The 23,165-nt window shown below is 42.4% G+C and overlaps 2 protein-coding genes across 3 annotated transcripts; both read right to left on the bottom strand.

The window, feature by feature from the left end:
* Positions 1-750: 750 nt before the first annotated feature.
* On the bottom strand, positions 751-11,815 carry cngb3.1 (cyclic nucleotide gated channel subunit beta 3, tandem duplicate 1). Of its 2 annotated transcripts, XM_080489785.1 has the most exons (18): positions 11,671-11,815; positions 10,755-10,872; positions 8,643-8,799; positions 7,195-7,343; positions 6,800-7,099; positions 6,514-6,722; positions 6,395-6,445; positions 5,163-5,249; positions 5,021-5,085; positions 4,785-4,907; positions 3,843-3,984; positions 3,609-3,768; positions 2,682-2,779; positions 2,472-2,555; positions 1,856-1,974; positions 1,616-1,768; positions 1,170-1,299; positions 751-1,086 (listed from the first exon to the last, which is right to left on the bottom strand). In XM_080489785.1, the coding sequence occupies exons 1-18, from the start codon at positions 11,761-11,763 to the stop codon at positions 1,069-1,071; spliced, it is 2,256 nt and encodes a 751-aa protein (XP_080345911.1). In that variant the 5' UTR covers positions 11,764-11,815; the 3' UTR covers positions 751-1,068. The 2 variants fall into 2 exon arrangements, with proteins under 2 accessions (XP_080345911.1, XP_080345912.1); XM_080489786.1 differs by lacking the exon at positions 6,395-6,445.
* A 1,301-nt stretch (positions 11,816-13,116) lies between these two features.
* On the bottom strand, positions 13,117-22,207 carry LOC308125927 (cyclic nucleotide-gated channel beta-3-like; the record flags this gene model as incomplete). The annotated part of the gene is made up of 17 exons (XM_080489968.1): positions 13,117-13,137; positions 13,230-13,380; positions 14,222-14,374; positions 15,088-15,206; positions 15,300-15,383; positions 15,471-15,568; positions 15,783-15,942; positions 16,267-16,408; positions 17,078-17,200; positions 17,449-17,513; positions 17,596-17,682; positions 17,977-18,027; positions 18,127-18,650; positions 18,743-18,897; positions 20,593-20,752; positions 21,560-21,614; positions 22,091-22,207. 17 exons carry the CDS (start codon positions 22,205-22,207, stop codon positions 13,117-13,119), a joined length of 2,265 nt encoding a protein of 754 aa, XP_080346094.1.
* Between the last annotated feature and the right edge of the window lie 958 nt (positions 22,208-23,165).

Genomic DNA, 23,165 nt, shown 5'->3' with positions numbered 1-23,165 from the left:
GGTCACTGGCCAACGTTTCAGGGACTCTGGACTGGAGACATCGTCTTCTCTTCACACGTCTCGATCCTGGAGTCAAACGTTTTCTCTCCCGTCTCGAAGTCCTTTAAACAAGCGTGACATTTTTAATCCAAAAATACAAGTAAACTTTTAAACTCGGAATGCCTTAATATGTCATAAAATAAAGTATCCGTTGCATTTGATTTATTTTCCTGGAGGTTCCGACCTCAGGCTAACCACGAATAAATTAAACGAAGAGAAAATTTCCGCAGGAAAAAAAAAGTTTGAATATTTAAATGAAGAAATAAAAAAATGTAAGTTGTTAAATTTAAAGCAGCTGTTTACCAACTATCAATTTTGTTTTCTTTTACTACGTCAGTGATGAAATGTAGTCAATTGTATAAATTTTAGTTCATACTCGCCACATAAAGTACAGTTTTGGTAGAAATAGCATTAATATATAAGTATAAAAGTGTATAGTGCAGTGCCAGATACATTTTGTTTGGTTGGATTGGAACAAAATGTCTCTTGATTAAAGAGCTCAGTTTTCCCCACCATCTTGTAATACTGCTTTGTACCACAAGATGGTGTGAGAGTCACTCGACCACTGTTTCCTCAGAAAGCAACAGATAATGAAATGATGGAAGGCTGAAATTATGGCTCACTGCTGCCACCCACTGCTCAAAGGTGGTAGTAAACACAGTACGTAAGATTTATCTTTAAAGTCCTCCTTGTATTTAAACTCCACACACAGAAAGTACCAGTGTGTTTATTTGCTTTCACATGAATAATGAAGACACATTAGGCCCAGTAATGAAAATAAAACCGACGACATTTCGTAGTAAACATAACCTTGTTTTATATGAAAATAAAATCACGTATTTTACAGTGTGCAATCATAAAGTTCCCCTTCAGCTGCTGACAGATCAGATTTCTATCTCTACAATGATTTAATGTGAGGGAACCTGCTGGTTTGTGTTGATTGTTTAACAAAAAGTCCCACTACACAACTCTTTAAGAGTAGAAACACACGGGATGAGCTGGCTCTGAAAACGATCACACGTCCTGCTCTCAAGCTTCATTTTCTTTCTGTGGGCAGAAGAGAAGAGAAAAAAACGTGGTTATTGTAACACAGCGAGAAGACCGAGCAAAATCCAAATGGCGATTGTCACCTTCTGTTTGAGCAAGTTTCCAAAGAGTTTCATGATCTTGGGCGTCGGTGGTTTTGGTCCAAACATGGTGAGACCTTTCGGCTTTTCCTCGTTGGTTTTTGTGACTGGACCTTTGGCTTTGACCAGTTTCCTTTACACACACACACACACACACACACACACACACACACACACACACACACACACACACACACACACACACAGACAGATGTATTTAAATAGGAGTGTCAAGAATAATTCCCAGCATACTTGGGAAAAATTTTAAGAAAAAAAGACTTTAGGCCATGAGTTTATGAAGATGGTTAAAATTCCTAGTGTGGTTTCAGCTTGAAACTGAATCGTTAGTATTTTTGAGCAAATAGCGATTTACAGTTCTGGTTTTTAACTTTGTCTATTCTCACGACGCCCCGCCTAAAGAGCCTCCTAGTGAAAAAAAAGCGTCTCACCGGCCCTTCCTAGCCAGGACTTTCTCCGACTCCGGGTAGTGGACGAGGATGTCGAACAGGTCCTTCTTCTCCAGGACGAAGAGGTTCGCGAAGCCGTGTGCCCGGACGTTGGCCGTCCGCCGGTTTCCGCCGTCTTTCGCCGACTGGAGTAAACTGGCGGGACAGAGGGAGCATGGGTCTACAGCGACTCGACGGGCCGATCGTCAGAGCGAGCCGCCGAGTCCGAAGCCGCACACCGACCTGATTTCTCCGAACACGCAGCCGGCCTTCAGCGTCACGAACACGATGCTGTTGTCGGGTCCTCCCACCACCTGCACCGCTCCACCTTTTATCACGTACATCTCTTTGCCGATGTCGCCCTGCAGAGGAGCAACTCCATTTTAACGTGGCCATAGCGGTGGACTGGGAGCCTTTTAAATATACAAGAATATTACTCTTTTGTTTTAGTGCAAAGTGATAAGAATGCTTCATGAAAGGAGCGACGTGTTTTATTTATCTGCACAAAGACCTGAACTCATAACGAATGCAGGATTCCCCCTGGACAGGTCGTCAGTCTATCACGGTTACATAGAAATATAAAATATGAAGCAAAAAGACGTATATTTTAGTATTTACATCGGCAATTGCCGAGGAAATCGGAAAACAAAAAGATTGATGGTGCTTGTAAAGGAAAGTGACAATAGACACACTCAATTAAAAATTTCAAGCTGTAATGTTTATTTGTTTTACAGTTTTCATTAGATTTTATATAAAAAAAAAAAAGGTTCATAATGGTTTTAATTAGTTGACTAGATTCAACTGACATTTGCCTTTCCAAAAGTCCCCATGTTGTTTTTTTTGTTTTATTTTTTTTTACCTTCTTCACTACAAAGTCTCCAGGTAGGTAGATGATTGACTTGAGCCTCAGTAACATGTCCACCAACATCTGCTGGTCGCAGCCCTGAGAGAGAGCGAGAGCAGGAACTTTAAATACAGATCTTCTTTTTCTTTATTTACACTAAACAGACCTGAATTTGTCAAACATTTTTGAATTAAAAAAAAATGTAATAAAAGTTTTTAATTCTACCTGAAACAGTGCGATCTTCTGGAAGGTTGCCAGGTTGACGTCGACGGCGATGGCGGTTCTCATCACCAGAGGCATCTTATCCAGGAGCTCAGACTCGTCTGGGGGGGGCGGCAGAAGGCTCAGATTGAACTTTCAGCAGCTCCAGGCTCACAGTAACTGAATCTGTGCTGCTCTGCAGTAGCGCTCCTCTCAAACCGACAAGGACGTACCAGTGAAAATCAAAAGGTATAATTTTTGCCCAAATCTCATGCGTTGAGTGGCAGATTTTTATTATTTTTTTTGCAGTGCTTTATGGAAACGGTTTGTCGAATTATTACCAAATGTCATAGCACATTTTGATGTGTTTTGTATTTACGTGCACCCATCTTTTGCTGAATCATTGTTATAGCATTATTCCAGAATTTCCCCACACGTTTTGATGTGCTTTGTGTGTAGGATAGTAATCTTTACGCCTTGCCTCTTAAAGAGACAGGCACACAGGATGATTCACTTCACTACTTCAAAAGTAAGGTTTTATTCATGTCACTAATAAAAACATGTATGAGTTTAGTTTAAAGAGTTTAAAACAGATTTAAAAAGCTCAGGTGCAGTTTGTTAAACAGCCTCAAGTCTAATTTATATTTAATTCAGAGATAAGCCCGGGTCTTCTCTGTGTTTTTAAAGAACCCCCAGTTAGTCAGTTTATTTTAGAGGACAGGTTTGGTTTTGGAAACCATTCTATCATTGCTTTTTTTTCTCAAAAAGGATACAGAAAATACAATATCTGAAATATAACGATATTTAATGAGATATTTTTCACTTTTCTAACCAAGAGTCTTAAAATATGACAATTTGAGACGCATCTGTAACAACTGATTGTTTTCCATCACATCGCAACAAATGAGAAAACACTCCTTTCTAGCGTTTGGAGTGATTTACGGTTCTTACCCAGCATGCCCTGAGAGGCCCAGGTGTAGTTGTACCAGGTCCTCACTCGGTTCTGGACATGCTTGGGGATCGTGTACGTGTTCATGTACTCGACGCAGCCGTCCATCGACGCCCGGAAATACGTCTGACCCGCCGTAGCTGCTCCGATCACGTCCCTCATCTGAAGGAAAGAGAGAGGATCTGAGGACGTATCAACATTTAAGACGCTGGAGGTCCTGGACCACATTGTCGTACCTGTCCGATCAGACTGGAGAACACGAAGACGCCAATGAAGAAGTTGCACATCTGGAAGGTGATCTCGAAGGTGGTGACCGGTTCTGGAAGACCCCCGATGTTGATCAGACTGCGCACCGCATAGTAGTAACAACGCAGGTACCTGAGGAGGACATTTCTTTTTAAATCCAGGTCCTTATGGACTGAAAGGAACTTTTTAAAAAGTCAAGAAAAATGTAGGAATTAAAATTTTTTGTTTTGCCGCCCAAAACCGCTTCATTCCAGTGAAATCAACAACAGTATTTTTCAATATGAATGACTGTTAGAAGATGAACTTTTTTTGTATATTTAATTCCAACAGAAAAAACGGCATCATGTTGAATTTGCACTTATTTGACTATTAAATGGAGTAAATATAAACCAGACGTGACAAATCGGCCTGAACACATTGTGTTTATCTACACTTGAGACTTCTGAGCAAATCGCTCTCCAAATCAGGGCTGTCAAACACGTGGCTCACAGACCGAAACTGACCCGACTCGGTCACAATTCAACTTCGACAAAATGATAAAAACAACGTTCGAGTGATATCTTGCAGTTTTAATTTGCAACAAAAAAGAAAGGCATGCGATTCAGACTTTTTACTGCATGTGGCACAATGCAGACTCTCGAAATTTCAGTTCTTTTTCTTTATAGATTTAAACATTTCTACTTTCAATAGAATTTGAAAAGGAGTCATAATTAAAGGTATATCTGGAGTTTAGGATAGAATTATTGTTTCATTAAGACGAACCTTACTATGTGAAATCAAGACGAATTCAATGGTGGAATAAACTTTAGTGGAAACGGCGAAAGATAAAAGTGAAAGTCAGTTTTAAACCAGAAAATAGTAGGAAACAGACAGAAAATCCCATCTGCAGAATGAGAGTCTCAATAAAAAAACCAAAAAAAACCAAAACGTACGCTGTTCCGTTCCCGTCGTACACCCACGTCGATGATGCGAGGCCTTGGGACAGCGAGGCGACGTAGTAGGCGCAGGCGTTGAGGTGCAGCATGAAGAGCAGGTAGCCGGTGGTGCGGGCGACTCTGCAGGAGGCGGATAAGAGCAAAGTAAACGGAGATGGAGGGAAGGCTGCGTCTGCTTAAAGGAGAAGGAAGAAAAGAGAACTCAAAAAGTCTGACTCCGTTTGAGTGTTTACCTCCAGATATAAGCTTTGGCCATGATGCTCTCCAGTCGATCGCTGAACTCAAAGAAGGAATTGATCTGAAACACACGAGGACGCAGTCGGATCAGGAAAAGGGTGTAATATCGAGTGCTTCAGATGGGAAAACTAATGTTACCCTGATGCAGCGGTTCAGTCGATAAATGGAGGAGAATTCAATCCTCAGGCAGAGAAGATCGAAGGGGACGATGCTGAAGATGTCAGACTACACAGACACACAAGGAAATGGATCGTCATTTCAAGACAAAACAAATAAGTTCATCTCCCTTCATTTGTTTATTCAATTGTCTTCAAAACGTGGAACACTGTTTATACTCCTCAGTAAAGAGAAGGCTAGAAATCAAGACAATAAACGGCTTTTCTATTTTTTATATTGACATTTTTGCAAGTGAATGTAATTTAAATGTAATGGAGACTGATTCACACTTATAAAATATTCCTCTCGTGTGCGATCTTCAGATTAGAAATAGAAGTCGCTTCACTTTCACTTTAATCATTGGCAGCTGAGCTTTATTTGAATTTTACAATGAAAACGCGATGTGTTTTGTTTGATTTTATGACGGTTATATTTTTGCAGGTAACAACTTGTTATGCAAACGTCTGTATAGATGAATTCTGTTCGTATTCAACCACAGTATTGTCATGCAAAATATTAGATGACCTTCAGTCATACATGGAGAAGGACTCATTCTACCCTGAAAGATTGCCAAAATTTAGTATAATTTAGCCATAATGATCACAATTATAAATTCGCCATTTCACACGTGGGGGAACTTTTTTTTTTTTTTCTTTCTTCAACCGAATGCAACGTTCAACGTCTTCTTAGACATCTGCCTCTAAAACATTTCTTTTCGAAGATGCACACCACAAAATTCTAAGTCTGTCCCTCATTTCAGGCTCCTTAACTTCCCCTCCTCATGTCTGATTGCCGCTCCCTGCCCTGATGGCTTTCACCTGTGCCTGAATGTGTGATTGTCTTCACCTGGTGGCTGCAGGATTTACTGGCCGATTCTTGTGCGAGTCTCATTTGCCGGTCCGTCGTGGCTCTGTTGGCTGTGATTTTTACGTTCCTTGTGCTCCGGGCTTTTCTCTGTGTTTGTTTTTTTTTTGTCTTGACGGCATGGCTTTGCCTCTAGTTAAGAGGCTCCTGTAACTTAAACAGCAGCTTCTGGCCGAATGATTCCTTCTCCAATCAGCGATCCCTGACAGATTATATTATATTATATGTCTTCTTATTTGCTAATAAATATTGATAGAATGTATAAAGTCTGAAACGGAATATGAGAGAATGAGACGTTTTCGATGTTCCTCCAAAGTCTATTCCAGAAAAAAAAATAACCTTATGCTCACCTTAAATCTTACTGATTTCCGGTAATGCACCTTCGACAATACTTTATCTTTCTGCAAGAAACAAATATCTCAGTTCACAATGTTGGATTTCGATGTTCTCACAATGTTATGCGACTTACGATAATGTCTCCAGCTTTGACAAACTGAAGTCGAGGCTGCCATATCACGATGTCAATAACGTTGACGATGTCGCTGAGGACGTCGAAGAACACCCAGAACGGGTTGTAGGTTGCGTTATGGAACGGGAAAGCCAGCCGGGCGGTGGCAAACCAGGCGTTGTAGTTGTAGGCTACGGCCACGACGCTCAGCCAGGCAATGTAACGGCGATCTGAAGCGAGAACCGGTCAGGATTTAGAGGATTTGAATGACGGGATAAGGAAACGTAGAATATTGATTTCCACCTGCCTGTGAAAGGGTCGAGGGTGTTTCCCAGCATGGTGTCCATCTTCTCTTCCAGCGGGCGGAAGAGGACGTCGAAACAGGAGCAGCTGAGCTCTGGGAGGATCTTTGCTTTCTTTCTGGCCTCCTCCGCCAGCCTCTCTTCCTCCGCCTTCTTCTCGGCCTCCAGTCTTTTCTCTTCATCTTTTTTCTTCTTCTCCTCCGCCCTCTTGGCAGCTTCCTCTGCCTTTTTTTTCTCCGCCTCTTCCTTGGCTACCCGCTCCTCCTCTTTTAGTCGGATGTAGTCTTCCTTCTTATAAATGGGCGCTGGTCGGACAAAATCAGACAAGAGGTTGAGAAGAACTGTCACACAGCTGTGATGTCACTTGTTGGTAGTTTTTTTGTTCATGTTGGTTACTTACTGACAGGCGGAGTGATTTCTGGAGACGTGGCGTAGGGGTCACCGACCTTCTCTTTGAGCGTCTGCTTTTTCTCTCTTAACCTTTTGATGACCCATCTCATGGTTTCGTCTGTGTAGCGGCTGTAAACCACAGGTGGAGGGACGACTTCGCTGAAAACATCAACAAAAGTTAAAACACTGATAAAATGAGCACCACTGAAAGATTCCATTGACGTCACATAGCGATATTGATAAACGGAGACATTTCTTTACTGGTATACTTCATATCATTCATCGCATACACACATAAGCACAACCGAAAAGACACTAATCAACTTCTAATGCAACCTTTTGGATCACGGGAGGAAAGAGAAATGTCTGTGGATACTTGGACTACAAGCTGTTTCGCTGCACAGCCGTGAGCAGTGATATGAAACCAATATGGTTCCTGTGGTGATCAAGAAAATCCAGTTAATAGATCCATTTAACCAGATGCAACAAAGACTTAGGGTAGAGAGATGCACTCTGCATGTGCTTTATGGATGGATGCATCCATCCATCCATCCATCCATCCATCCATAACAACACATTGCATTCTTTGAAACCAGCTGCAGCTCCGTGAAGGCTATCCTTGATCATTCTCAGTCACAAATACCACTAATCTCATAATCTCCTTTGCCGCTTTGGGAGTCACATGCTGTGGCCGTGGCTTCTCCGCTGCCGCAGCAAACATGCTGGATGGCCAGAAGCCCCGTCTCACTGTGAGGACAGGCCAAATGTTGGGGGTGGCGACAGGAGGACAGGCCCAGCGCTCGCGCGTTGAAGCTGACGTGCTGATGTAGTTCAGCAACACACAAGTTATGTTTACATAGCTGCTAACTAACCACTGCTTGGGACTTGATGTGCTTCTGCTCCTCTCTAGTTCAAGTTAACAAATATTTTTTTCCAACCCTTTTAAACACTCAAGAGGTATTTTTTTTAATATTTTTTTATCTTTGAGAGATGAGACACAAAATAATACAATTTAAACGTTTACCATCCTGGTCTGGACAAATGGGAAGGGGAGTGCACTGTATGTAAACACTCTATGTGGAGATAGCAGGTTCTTCCTGTGTATGTGTTTATTTTCTATGGGGTTTCTGGTTTTCTGTCTATTTTGCTGTGACAAAAAAAAGGTTCTGTCAGATTTGATTTCATTCCCAATCATCCTACACAACATTCATGCATTCATCTGCTATCCGATCCACAGAACAGGAAGCAGTGAGACCCGACACAGCTGGAACGATGTGACTCTGGACAATAAATCCAATATAAAATTACTTCAAAGCAGGAAAAAAAAATCAAAGTGCTGAAAACACACTGACATATTTAGTCATAAACTACAGTATATCGGCTCGCGGGCTTGCAAGTAGCTGGAAACTATTGAAACTCTCTCAGTGTGTTTACCATCAGTGTGTGGCCCATTCTTACCCTTCAGCCCCCTCTGGTTTGTCGGGAGCAGCTGTAGCGTCAGCAGGAGCAGCAGTAGCAGGAGCAGCAGCAGCAGCAGGAGCAGGAGCAGGAGCAGGAGCTGGAGCTGGAGCTGGAGCAGCAGCAGGAGCAGCAGCAGCAACAGGAGCTGCAGGAGCTGCAAACAAAGTCTGTCTTCAGTCTTAAAATTAACACTGAAAACATCATCCCGAAAAAGTGTTTCAAAATATGTAAAGGGACATCAAGTTTGATAAAGAATGTATAAAGCATGAATGTTTAATAGAAGTGAGTTAAGTGGACAAGGGCGGTACGGTGGTGTAGTGGTTTACACTGCTGCCTCACAGTGAGTCCAGGTTGGCTTGGGAGAGTTTATGCATAATCTTTATTGAAGACACAGGTCCTTATAAAACAAAAACGTAAAAGTACATAGAGAAAGTAGAAAAATGCCTTCTCAGTTGAGAGGTAACTGCAGCAGCTTCTCAATGGGCTGACCAGGGCTACTACAATGTGCTTCTCGGACTCGTCCAGTCGACGCATAAAGCCGAACATCAGCCGTCTTAATCGTGCCTCACATGTTGGCACACTAGAGGACACGAACAATCGACTGGCACGATGCCACCTTGGAACTCGGAGCAGCAGCTTCAGAGCATCATCGTAGGCCACTTTGAGCCTCTGCACGCTCAGCTTCTTGTGGTCGGACCATAAAGGAGCAACCCTCGCCCTAAACAGTGAACATTCGACCGAATCCGAGCACATAGAATACGTCCTAATCAGCACGTTAGCCTGGGAATATATTTCACAACGCTGCTGATAGACGTCTTTGAGACAACACCTTCAGCATCTGTTGCAACTATAAAAGCGCAGTAGGACCAGGTCATCTGCATACATAATATCATTTACAATGGCGGTGCCCACCTGACAACCTGTTTTAGACCCATTTAACAAATTTGATAGGTCATCCATGTAGAGATTAAATAAAGAGATAGTATTGCTCGTTGTCTTACTCCGTTACATAACATAAAATGGACCACATAAAGCATTATCCTATTTAACTTGAAAAGTTTGATGGACATACCAAAAACACTATAATTCTCACTAAAGATTTAGGGACACCTCTAGCCAGCAATTTTATAAACAGTTTTTCATGATTAATTCCATTACAAGCCTTAGATGCATCAATAAAACATAAAAATACAGTACTTAGATACAATCTATTTGAGAGCATAAATACAAATCCTAAATATCTTCTGCCCTAACTGTCATATCTACAGGGAGACCAACACGATCGTGATCAATAATAACTTTACCACAATTAAAAAGGTTGTAGTAGTGCTCACGTCATACCTTGGATATTTTTTCTGGGCTGCTAACACCCTCAATATCAGAAGGCAGGGGAGTATTATTGCGATTCATGACTGAGATTGTTATTCTGAAGCTTTTTAGCAAGTGACTCGGCTCTCACTGTGCTTGCATGTATTCCCTATGTGTGTTTGGATTAAATGTTTGAGCAAGGCATTGTCCACATAACAATTCCAAGTTTCCAAACAGATGCTTTCAGTGAGTCATATTCATGTACTTTTTCTGTTGCAAATAATACATTATATATAGGAGAGTGCTGCACGACAAATTTAGAGACTTTATAAGGAATAATTGTGTAAATATCTGTGTTTTTGGTCACTGTGAGGCTTTGTTTCAATTAATGCCATCTAAAGTTAATCTTAAAGATCCTTGAGACTGAAGTTAGGTCAAAGAACTTGGTGTTTGCACAACTTTGTTGAATTTACACCGAGAACTTGGGTTTACGATGGATAAGGGGGATGCCGCGCCTTCATCTATCTCGCACACAGTTAGTCTCGGAATAACTGTGCACCTCAACCTTCACTGGACTGCGCTCACTGACTGTGTCTTTTCCCAGTTTACTGTCCACTGCCTCCTGCCAGCGAACATCCTTCTCTTTGTCTTTGTACGGGAGAGAGAATCAGCACAGATGGAGCAGTTAATGATCTGCCCTCAGCCATGTTGGCTCAAAACAAAAGCTAAGAAAACAAGGCAGGAAACAACACAATACAGACACATGGAGTGAAGTGCATACGAGGAAGGAAACACAATAACCTGGTTCTGGTTTTGTCTCTTCTTTCTTGGGCTCCTCTTCCTTCTTCACTTCTTTATTTTCTTCCTCTTTCTTTGGCTGCTCTGCTTTTTCATCTTTCTTTTCAGGCGGTTTCTCCTCCTATAAATACACAACCAGCAGCATGCAATGGGAAACCCTCACGCTGATGTGTTTTAACTGGCTGACGGCCCAAATGACGTTACAATTATTCCTTTCTGCCTCTTTTATTAAACTCTTGAAGAAGCAGCTGTACCTCCCGAATGGATCCAGACAGTGTTATGAAGGATGGGACAAGACTGAAAATTAAAACTCAATGTCTTGATCGCTATTTAACTGTTGTGACATTTTAAGGAGAGTAGAAATAAACACAATTACATAGGACATTTCAAACACTTCAAATGCCCTAAATCACAAATATATTCACAATTTTATTGCTTCAAAATGTCCTGAATTGACATCAAATTGTCTATGGAGATGCGCAAAAGAACTGTTATATATACAATGTTTATCCTGTCAGAATTTAGTTTGAACGCGTCAGCCGGACGGACTGACTGGATATAAACTGACACTGCCATTGGTGGTCATTTAAGAAGCAAAAAAGTGCATTTTTCTAAGTTTGATCAAACTCTGAAATGAAATCCACAAAAGCAGAATCTCTAAGTCTTAATCAAATTAGTGTTTGAATCATGTATTCTGTCACTGTCATCAGTTTACTGTTGTTTGGGTGGAAGATAAAGGGTTAAAAAAAGAGTGATTAAAATCTCCTTAATATTTAAATCACAAAGAGGAAATGAACTATTTGAATTGTTCCGTGTCATCCAGTAACACGGAGCCGAACAAATCGAAGTAATCGTCATTGCTCTTTGTCAGCTCTGTGATCGCTCAGCTAAAAGGTCCTGCACTATTCTCGGTTCTTACCTTCGGTGTCGGAGCCGAGGCCGAGGGCGGAGCAGCATCCTGGGCCGGGGGAGCCTCGGGAGCGCCCATCCATCTTTTCAACCTACCGAACATGGCGTGGCTCTGTGCGTGGCCCGGCACGTCTGCTCCAGTCCTCCGAAGAAACAAACCTGAGAGCCTTGAACTCCTCACCTCGCATCCAAACAACAGATTGGGGCAATTAAATTTCTTAGGCGCCATTAATTCCCTGAAGACACTCCCTCTATCTTCCTGGAGCCGACAAGCAGATCAACAATCGTGGCCGCTGCCGACCTAATGCCTGCGCTGCTATTTTCAGCCCAAACACAGTGACTGAAGATTTAAAAGACCTCAACCACCTTCTATTATCATCATAAATAAATGATCATTAATATAGAAGATAAATTCCTTGCTGATATCTCGTTCAAAAAAATGTGGAGAAACCAGCTTGAGTTTACACGAATGAGAGAAATTCTGAGTTTGAGGTACAATTTGAAAATCCGTTGGGTCTGACTCACAGCTGTATAAATGTAACCGAGGTGAAACTAGACGTGCGCGAGGTTATTCCAGGCCTCACAAGCGGAGAGCGACCACTTAGTTAATCAGACCTCGACACGTCCCCGTCGGGCTAACAGGATTACCGGCGGCCTGCCGAGCAACTCGGGCTGCGTCAACACAAGCTGACGGACGCGCGCAGAAACACATCAGCGAAAGCAATTAGATCAGGTTCTATTTATTCACGCACACATTAGTCGCGATTAAAAACGTTGCTGCCACATATCAGGGCAGTTGATCATGTCTGCCACGGCTGGCGTCTTGCAACCTTTTATTACCGGAGGAGCCGCTCTTTCAACTTCCCACCAAATAAACTTGTATGAAGTTGCAGAAACATTCCACATTCGACTGCATCTTAATCTGTTTGTTTAATTTCACAACTGAAATTCAGAGAGGTAGATTACATTTTTAGCCGTTTCAAGTCGTTTGAGCCTTTTTTTAGGCGAGACTACAGAGGGGGGTACGAGGTGATAAGGTTGCAGACCCCTGCACCACGGCGGACATGTGAAAACTGAAACAACATATAAAGCCGGAGTTAAAAGTCACTGACAGTGTCACGGTTCTAATATTGCCATCACAACTTTGGAACATTTTGGAAATCAGTGGGTTAACACGTGTGTCACACAGGGACGGGCGGACACATTTGATTCAACTCGTTTCCATTTGATCGCGTGTATCTCGGTGCTCGGTCTTCCTTCAGTGAAGCACTCAGAAATCAAATCAAACAAGTGAATCGGTCCATCTCAGTTCAAAGAATAATCTCAGCGTTACAGAAACTGCGTTCGGTACATGCGAGCTGTAAAAGGCTGACAATGCAAATGTACATTTCCCTCCCAAAAAGGAGTTTTTAAAAAACATATATATATTTTTTTTAAATCAAGCTCATTATTGTCTTCATTTGACACCCGCCGAATTCTGTGGAAGCAGAATAGAAAACACAGTCAGCACCACGGCGATCCTGCAGTGAGAGTTTTTTTTCCTGGGAGAGATTATCTAAATGTAGTCACCTTCATTCGTTCGATAAAGCCTCTGTTGATATTTCCTCCGACGGCTCGCAGCAGCTTGGGTGTGGCCGGTTTGGGTCCGAACAGCGCCAGTCCTTTCTTCTTGTCCTCTTCGGCTTTAGCTGCGGCCGGGCCCTTGGACTTCATTAGTTTCCTACAGGCAAAGACGTTTCATGAGGAACACGGCAGAGATGCTCTAAAGCTGCAGTCTTTGGATTCTCTGTTTCTGTGAGAATGTTTGCATCGGAGCAACAGTTTGTCAATAAATGATTAGTTTGTACATTATTGAAGCAGCATTAATAAAATGTAAGAACTTATTTTCGTGTACAGTTTTCACATATATTTATTACATCGCCAACAAAAGTCAGGGCGAAGTTTACGTTTTTGTCATTGTGTATTTAGTATTATCATGTATGTATGTACCTTAAGTATTTTACAAGAATTTCGCAAAAAAACCATTCTCCCGAATTGCATGACATTTTCAGGGATAATTTGTCCCTATCCAGGGATGGTTCCATTGCATTTTGAGAGTGATCGGGTCAAAGGTCAAGGTTTAGGTCACAGAAAGGTCATAAACACAGTCAGCTTTAATCTGATTGATGTCCTCAATCCCCTATCCTCTGATATGCCATGTGATGCTGTGACGTGATTTCCCTGGTTAGCGGTTGGGGGTCAAAGGTCAGGGTTTTTTTTTTCGCCATAAAGCGATCAGGATAGAAAATTGAAAACGGAACATTTTGACCTTTGATTGACGTCAATTGAATTAAAATTGAGTGCATTTCCGTGACCCGGACCTTGACCTTTGACCCAATCCCACTCAAAATGTAATGGAACCATCGCTGGATATGGGACAAATTCTTGAAAATTTCATGCAATTCGGGGTGGATAGATGTGCTTGATGTGCTGTGTGCTGACTGGCTGTTAACAAGTCGATAAAACTGTCCTCGCGCAGCTCCAGTGACCAGTGGCAGCGTCGCCTCCCGTCAGAAACTCACTTGCCCTTCCTGGCCAGCACTTTCTGCGACTCGGGGTAGTGGATCAGGATGTCGAACAGATCCTTCTTCTCCAGCACAAAGAGGTTAGCGAAACCGTAGGCTTTGACGTTGGCCGTCCGCCTGTTGCCGCCGTCTTTCGAAGACTGCAAGAGACTTCGGTGACGGGAAGTGTCAATTAGTGGTTTGGTTGATTGAGGTCACAAAGTTTCTCTCTCAGCAAACTATGCTTGTGTGACCAGCTCTCTTCTTTCAGGAGCTGTTCGCAGACATGGCTGCTCTCTCATTGTGTGCGTGTGTGAATGGGACTAACATTGCAAAGTGCTTTTACGTACTGCTGAATCAGCGAAAAAGCAATGTAGCAGTAAACTCCATCAATTCTAGAATTTCTAAGAAATTGTCACATAATTAATCAAGCAATAAAAAACACAAAAAACTAAACATTGTGTGACGAATATTCTCATCTATTTTTCTGGATGTGATTGATTATGTCTTATCGGTGTTTAAGTTCAGAACCCCTTGGTGGACACTCTGAGATACCGTACGTGCAAATTCAGTGTAAATTCAAATTTTACTGCAAAATGGACAAACATCATTATACCTATATCGGGTGATCGTTAGTGACAATTACTTAAAAAGATATTTAAGATCTCTTTCTGTACGATCATCAAATGTTTATAACCGGATTTCAACCAACAACTATATATTATTTACGAAGTAACAATAATTATGTGTCACATTTAGCAGCAACTACTACCAGTTATTTTACACCTTTCATGGTCACTTGGCCTCATTTATAAACACATGATCCTCAAAACTTACAAATTCTCATGCGTCTGAGTGAAGGTGTGTGTTTGTGTGTCTGTTACCTGATTTCTCCGAACACGCAGCCGGCCTTCAGCGTCACAAACACGATGCTGTTGTCGGGTCCTCCCACCACCTGCACAGCGCCACTTTTGATGATGTACATCTCTTTACCGATGTCTCCCTGCAGAAATGTGAAAAATAATAATATTGATGTTGGGAAAAAAAAAAAATACAATTCTTTTTTGAACTGTACAATATTCAGACATCTACTCACTTTTTTCACAACAAAGTCACCGGGTAGATAGATGATGGACTTAAGTCGCAGTAACATGTCCACCAACATCTGCTGGTCGCAACCCTGTGGAAATATTCAGCAACATTTCTGAGACTGATCTTCAGGATCGTCGTACGGCTGCGTGGTGTTGGGTACCGGCTGTGCTTGCACCTTGAACAGATCGATTTTCTGGAAGGTTGTCAAGTTGATGTCCACGGCAATAGCGGTTCTCATCACCAGAGGCATCTTATCCAAAAGCTCCGACTCATCTAGAAATGAGAAGATCGATCACTGATGTCTCTTGAGTAGCACAAGCTGCACATAGAAATATGCTGCTATGATGGTTGAATTTCTCAGAGCGGATATTAAATATTTTCATTTGCCAAACAATGATTATGGATCAAACTGCTTTAACAGCAGGGCAGCCTCCCTAGGTTGAACTGGGGGTAAGAGTCGTGTTAATAATCACTTTCTGATACAGACCTAACATGCCCTGAGCATCCCAGGTGTAGGTGTACCAAGTACGGATTCTGTTCTGCACCATGCCTGGAATACGGTTGGTAACCATGTAGGCCACAGTGCCGTCCATTGAAGAGCGGAAATATGTCTGTCCTGCCGTAGCGGCACCAATGACGTCCCTCATCTGAGATGGAAAGACGACATTATCAAATACATTGAGTTACGCCCAAGCCAGCCTATATATTGTACATTCTGAACAAGCATTTTGACAGCAAAGACACCACAGGAACTCAGATACACACTAAGATAGTTGGGCGTTAGTCTGGTTTAGAGACTAATTCATGTCAGTATTGTTGCTCATGACTCATCTCCCACTCCATCACTGAGACAAATGAAAAACAATACTGATGATGAATCTACTTCACAAATGTTAATTCGGGGGATTTTTCTCGATGGACTGAGGATGCTAGACGGTGGACTCACGCTACGGACTCAACGAGTCGGTTACCTGTCCAATTAAACTGGAGAACACAAAGACGCCCGTGAAAAAGTTAGTCATCTGAAAGGTAATCTCAAAGACGGTGTGGGGTTCGTTAAGACCCCCGATGTTGATCAGACTGCGAACGGCAAAGTAGTAAGAACGCAGGTACCTGTGAAGAGGGTGAGGGGGGGGGGGGTCAAACAATTTTACTCTGTGTTTATGGGCGGCGTAGGATTTTTGTTATTGAGTCTCTGGGTTCAAAAACAAAAATTGTCATTCAATTTGGACTCATCTAATATTCCTTTTGATTCCCTTGAGGTGAAATGTTTTTTTTAAACATGTTTTTCTTTGTGATTTTTGCCGCTCAAGACACAAAAAAAAATTAAAAATTGAAGTTAAAAGATATAAATAAATGGCAAGTGATCACAAAGATCAAGTAAGAAAAGAACTACCTGGCCGAGAATGACGGACATAAAGAATGCCCCAAAAAGGTAGTTCACCATCTGAAAGATCTGTCCAAACATGGAGTCTGGAACAGGCAACTCGGCGATCATCAGCAGGGACTTCTCCGCATAGAAGAAGCAGCTGAGGTAACTGCAGCAGCAGCAGCAAAGATAGAAAATACAATGGAAAGTCTATTTTTTATTTGAATTCCTCAAATTCTGGCACTTCAAAAGGAACACATAACTTTCAAATGGTCCCTATTGTTGTACCCAGAAAAACTGCGGTGGGATTGTTTGTGAATGCATCAATTTATTTATTTATTTTTTCAATATCATTAATAAAAAAAAGCCACAGATTCAATTCGGGAGGATGGATTTACACGTATGGTACTCACGCGCTGCCGTTGCCAGAGTAGACCCATTTCGTTTGGCCGATGCCCTGATAGTCTGAAGCCACATAGTAGAAACAGGCGTTGAGGTGGAGCATGAAGAGGAGATAACCGATGGTGCGAATCACTCTGAAAGAAGCGTCAGACACTCCAGTTTCACTCTTCTTGCTGATTTCCCATTGGAATTTGTTACATGAAGGCAATATAGTCTCGAGGATCTGTGGTTCATTCCATGTCAAGTCAGGTTTTGGTAAAATTTGGTCATTTCAAAGTACAAATACTGTAGTAGTAGTAGGGTGTAGGAAATTTGCAAAATGAGGAATGAAGAAATACTATACTCAAGTGATAAAGTGTCTGTGGCGAAAATCACCACTTACCTCCAGATGTAAGCTTTGGCCATGATGCTTTCAAGGCGATCGCTGAACTCAAAAAATGTATCCGCCTTGGAAACAAATGAAAAAAACAAAGAAATGAACCAGAAGCCAGACAAACGTAACCAGGAGTTCACGCGTGAGCAAACTTACTTTCAGTATCCGATTGGCTCGGAAAAGAGATTTAAATCCAAACAGGAAGTAGCACAAGTCAAACGGTAAGAGAGAAACGATGTCAAACTGTTGAGGAGAGATGGTGGCGTTAGGTCGCTCCCTTCATTTACACCACACGTGTCGAACTCCAGGCCTCGAGGGCCGCAGCCCTGCACGTTTTGCATGTCTCCCAGCTTCAACACAGCTGATTGCAATGAGCAGCTCGTTATCTGGCTTTGTGCTGAATGTGGTGATGAACCATCAGGACATTCAGGGGAGGGAGACATTGAAAACGTGCAGGGCTGCGGCCCACGAGGATCTGAGTTTGACACCCCTGATTTACACCAAAGTCCAAAGTACGGAGAATTTATGTTACAATACCAGGAATCGCTCAGATTCTCTGTAGTGACTTTTCGTCTGTATTCTGTCTTTCTGGAGAGGAAAGCAAAAAAAATTAAGTTTTTTTTTTTTTTTTTTAACAATATCTTGATGAGCCTTGATATGTGTATGTTAGGATTATTTCACACTTACGATGATGTCTCCGCCTTTGACGAATTGCCTGCGGGACTGGAAGAAGACGGAGTCAGAGAGGTAGATGAGGTCAGCCAGTGTGTCAGCGCCGAACCAGTAAGGGATGGTGTCCTCACTGTGGTACGGGAACGACAGCCGCGCCGTAATGAACCACAGGTTGTAGTTGAACGCCAGAGTCACCACGCTCAGCCACGCGATGTAGCCGCGGTCTGTGAAGGGGTCGATGGTGTTCCCCAGCACGCTGTCCATCATGTCCTCCAGCGGTTTCAGCGTGGCGTCCACCAGCGTCCAGGTGCCGTCTTTTAGCCTCGTCTTCAGTGGCACCGCCTTTTTCTCCACGAGGGCTTCTGCTTTCTTCCTCTCTTCCTCCTCCAGCTTCTTCTTCTCCTCGGCCTCCTTCTTCTTCTTCTCCTGTTCCTCTTTCTTCTTCTTATCGTCCTCCTCTTTCTTTATCCGGTCCTCCTCTGCTTTCCTCTTCCTCTCCTCGATGAGTCTGGCGAAGTCATCTTTGCGCAACAGTGGAGCTGAAAAGGACAAACCAGACAACTCCAACATTTTCATTCAGGTCTCGGGGGTCAAAGGGTCAAATTATGCTTCAAAATGTGTTGGTACTCACTGACAGGAGGGGTTATTTCAGGCGATGATGCATGTGGATCAGAAACCTTTTCCCGGTAGATTTGCTGTCGGTCTTTCATCAGTTTAGCGATGGCTCTGAGCTGGTCATCGGAGTACCGGTTGATGACTATGGGTGGAGGAGGGGCCTCTTCCTGCCTGAAAATGTCACCAACACAGTCAGTTAAACCAAACAATGGTGCGCAGGAGTTTTCCCACTTTTGTATTTTTCGCAGAGCAATAGTTTTGCTCCTACTGTATAATGTATTTTTAGAGAATAATTTGCTTTTACAGACTCCAGAATGTGACTAAAAACAAACATGTAACCTGTAATTACTAATGGTTCCCCTAGAAGTAACCACACAGTAATACTTTAAATAATTGCAGGTGAAATATTGCCCTTATCTTTAAAGTCAAAAGTAAACACTTTAATTGTCATTACAATGTACTAGTAGTAGTTTTCTTTCCTTGCAGTGGGGCATTTAAGAAAAGATTATTAAGGTCTTTGCAGATGAATAACATTTTTTTTTCTTGTATTCCTCTTTTTGGAAACTTCTGCTCCATAATTATACACCATTAAATTAGAAAACGCTATTAAATAACAACAAATACCAGGCAATTACAACAACATCAACTGTGCCATTGAAGTTTTGAATTGCTTGTTTGTTTTACTTGTTAAGTTGTTAAGTGTTTGTGCATGTGTGCATGCAATTGTGCACTGTGCGTGTGTGTGTTTGTGTGTGTTTGTGTGTGTGTATGTGTGCGCATATGTGTGTACAATCTGTCTAGTGGGTGAGTTGTTTGCAATTGGGGCGGCAGGATGGATGGTATATGTCACTGTTGTACTGTACTGTTACTAATTCATACTGCAGTCATCTACTGTACAGGTTTGCAATATCTAAGTTAATTAGTTTTACTCTCTCCTAAGGATCTAAAATAAAAGAAGGGGACTTCTCTTTCAGTCAAAGCTGCAGCTGAGGCTTCCCTCTGGTGGCCGATAGAGAAACTGCACTGACTTAATGCACCCTGATGGACGCAGTTTTTCATTTTGCTGATGCGCCTCCTCAAGTATCTGGCAACACAAAACAAGCTCACATGGTGTTTCCTAACTCGAGTTTGCCCTAAGAAAGAGAGAGGAAAACATAACCTGGTAGAAAGAAAAGAAAGATATTACACACTATAGAGACATTTAAACTAGTATAAACTAGACCTGGGGATGTTTAGGCTCTTGACACTCACATCGGTCACATCAAGCAGCGGCCCACTGCCCCCAGCTTCTACCACCACTGAGCCATCGCCAACTGATGAAATGTGCCTGTGTTTATAACACTGTTGATCAGCTGTGGCAGTCTACCTGTTGCCTTTGTGGCTTTTATTTCCACACCACAAGCAGACCTGGGGTGAGCCCCTTAAATCTATAAAGCTGAAAAGCCTTTAATCCACTTTGAGGTCGTCCCTCTGTTAATATGCATGTTGCATCGGGAGGATAAAGATCTCGCACGCTGCGCTCATCTCTGAGGGTTTTCTCCTCCTGCCATGTCTTCCAGTGAATCTGATTAATTAGTGTCCGCAGGGTGATTAATTTGACACTGGATTGCGGAGTCAGTGTCTTGGCAGCCATTTGTTTTGGTAAGCTAAAGCACAGTTCAGACTGTAGAGGATGGATACACTGTAGAGGTGCTCTATATAATTGCTTATTACGATCAGGGCATCTTCACCATGATTAAACGCAGCAGAGCAAATCAGGTATAAACGCAGTTGGTGAATATGATGGTTTGCATATGAGAGAGTGTGTGCAGGAGTAGAAAACGGATGGAAGCTGGAGAGGCAACCCCCCAAGGGGCTTTGTCTTACCCTTCAGGTGCTGGCTGATCAGGGTTAGATGGGGGTGCAGGAGCGGGTGCTGGGGCCGGTGCTGGGGCCGGTGCAGGAGCGGGTGCTGGGGCCGGTGCAGGGGCCGGTGCAGGGGCCGGTGTAGGAGCGGGTGCAGGGGCCTGTGCAGGGGCCGGTGGTTCTAAGTAAGAGAATGACCACAAATAGGTGGATGTCCAATAATTTGTACACAGAATTAAAATCTCTCACATTTTAATCCAACAAGTGAAACTTCCTTTACGCTTAATTCCTAATTTTAAAAAAAGAACAAGAATCGCTGCCTCACATTGAAATAAAACAGGAATTCATGTGGTCATTGATACATTGATATTTACATCATAATCAGACAAACTCGAAGAAACACCATAAAAATTGATCATTTCCAAGTCTCTCCAAATAACGTTTGTTGAAATGTACAGACACAGCAGGGCTGAGTAAGTCTCTCTGAAGTTAAACTTCTCCTTTTGAACATCTGCCATGTGTTTGCATTACCGGTGTGAATACTGTTCCTGGTCAATTCCCTTTTTTCTTCCCTTACAGGTGCACAGAAAGACTAATTATAGTTATTTGAAGCGTCCCAATTCTGTTCAGCTTCTGTTCTGGTACTCACGGTAAAATAACTGAGTGAGCAGCTTCAGACACCCGGTGAAGCATTGAACTAGTTATTGCTGTCAGCCATTACATTATGACTGGCATGGAGGAATAATAACCTTTACTGGAATATATGAGACAGTAAAGGAACATATTTTCGTCAAAGTTGATGTCGAAGAAGTGGAAAAAAATAACAAGGTTTCATCAAGTTTGATAAAAGGCTGTTAGACTTAGGTAAAAAAATAAATGAAAAAAAAGTCCTTTGTCTATACTGATATAAATATGGAATAAGCAAGTGTAACATCAGTGATTTAGCTGAGAGAGAAATCTTGTCCCTCCAGCTTATCAAGTGACTTACCCTGGGGCTTGTCCACTTTCTTGGCTTCATTCTCATTATCACCTGGCTTCTCCTCCTGCATGACAAATCAACATTTCCCCACAAAGTCAGACGCTTGGATCCATTAGTCAAACCGCCGCCATTAGAGAGACATTTTAATTTCCAGAGCGCTTTTCAAAGAATAGTGAATTTAGCGTTTGACAAATTGCACCCTCATCTGACGGACACTTTTAAAAACAAGCTGCGCTTGAGATGAAATGGATTTAAAAGTGCATGTTGGGTAATGAGCAACTTCAATGAGGTCTGTGTAATGAAACTATTTCATTTGATTCTTCTCTGGCACGAGTATTGGGCGGCTGAATGGATGGAGGATGAATTGAGAAGCCTCTGCTGTAATCTTAGGAGGAATAAATGTAACCAGTTTGCTGTATGAAAAAGCTGCATGTGCACCGTTTCATTTTTTGGTGTGTCAGTCCTGGCTGCTGCGGTGCATGCTACCACAAAGTGAGTAGTATTAAAGCTCATCAAATATACAAATGAAAAGGTTCTTACCTTTGCAGGAGCAGGAGCAGGAGCAGGAGCAGGAGCAGGAGCTGGAGCAGGAGCTGGAGAAGGAGCTGCAGCTGGCACCTTTGGGCCACTAAGGAGGGCTTTAAACCTTCCAAACATATCGACAATCTAAAAGTGCATTCGCTGTTTTGTTTGAGAGTAAATCTAATACCAAAAAAGAACCACAGAACAAGACTTGGTTGCTTTAAAGTAGGAACGTCCGCATACCCAAGTTGGACCTGCAGGTATTACTGCATTTAGCAGCACTAATGCTCTTGCCGGGAGAAGAGCCCCCACCATCTCCAGTGACATTATAAGCCCATCACCATCTCATATAAGAACCCAAGAGGCTTACAGGTGACCACTAAAGCAGGCTGGGCCGCCTCGACGCGGTACGTGTGTTCCTCACACATACACAGGATTTTCTCTGTGTGTGAGAAGATGTAACGCATCACAGTTGTGACCGTTACGTTATTTAGGTGAAAACTATTTTGGAAACTACACTGAAAAGTACATTTGAAAGAACAGTGCATACTTTTCTCATGTTCTATGTTTGCAGCTAAAACACTACTACATCTATAATCACCTCTCACTCTCACAATCTTTTCCCTCCTTAATGTAACTTTGGTGAGACGTCACTGTGATACATAGAAACATGCCTGTATGGTCTTGATTTGTATTTGTGTGTAGTAGAAAGAAAGGAAACCATCTACACAAAGCGTACATTCTACCATTACTCCTCACATCACTGGCAATCCCACATTGTTTGTTTACTTGTCTATTTGTATACATCAGGACTCTTTTTTAAAATGCAATATTGCAGTATTCCTAGAAATGCCTGTAAGAGCGGCTACTTCTAGTCATCAATCTTAGTCATATTCATTATCTTCATACATTCCAGTTTTTTAAAAAAGTCCTTATCTCACGGAGACATTCATGTGCTGGCCTGTTATGGGGAATAAAATCACTCAGCCCATATTTTGCTGTTCCACTCCTCTTCTCATGGCCGGGAACAACCAACAAAATGAGACGGAGTGCTGACGGAGCTTGACTCTGCTGTGGGGGTCTGTGTAATGTA

The sequence above is a fragment of the Lipophrys pholis genome (genome assembly GCF_963383615.2).
Source record: "Lipophrys pholis genome assembly, chromosome: 20".
NCBI lineage: Eukaryota > Metazoa > Chordata > Actinopteri > Blenniiformes > Blenniidae > Lipophrys > Lipophrys pholis.
Note: the sequence above shows the minus strand (reverse complement) of the source record. Positions and strands in the feature narration are given on the sequence as shown.

Bases quoted from the DNA above. Each gene is read 5' to 3' on its own strand.
- cngb3.1 (XM_080489785.1), bottom strand. From the start codon at position 11,763: ATGTTCGGTAGGTTGAAAAGATGGATGGGCGCTCCCGAGGCTCCCCCG. The intron at 8,800-10,754 runs GTTATTGTGTTT...CTTTGTTTGCAG, and splicing joins AGAGACAAAACCAGAACCAG to CTCCTGCAGCTCCTGTTGCT. The intron at 4,908-5,020 runs GTAAACACTCAA...CGCCTCCTGCAG, and splicing joins GCCAAAGCTTATATCTGGAG to AGTCGCCCGCACCACCGGCT.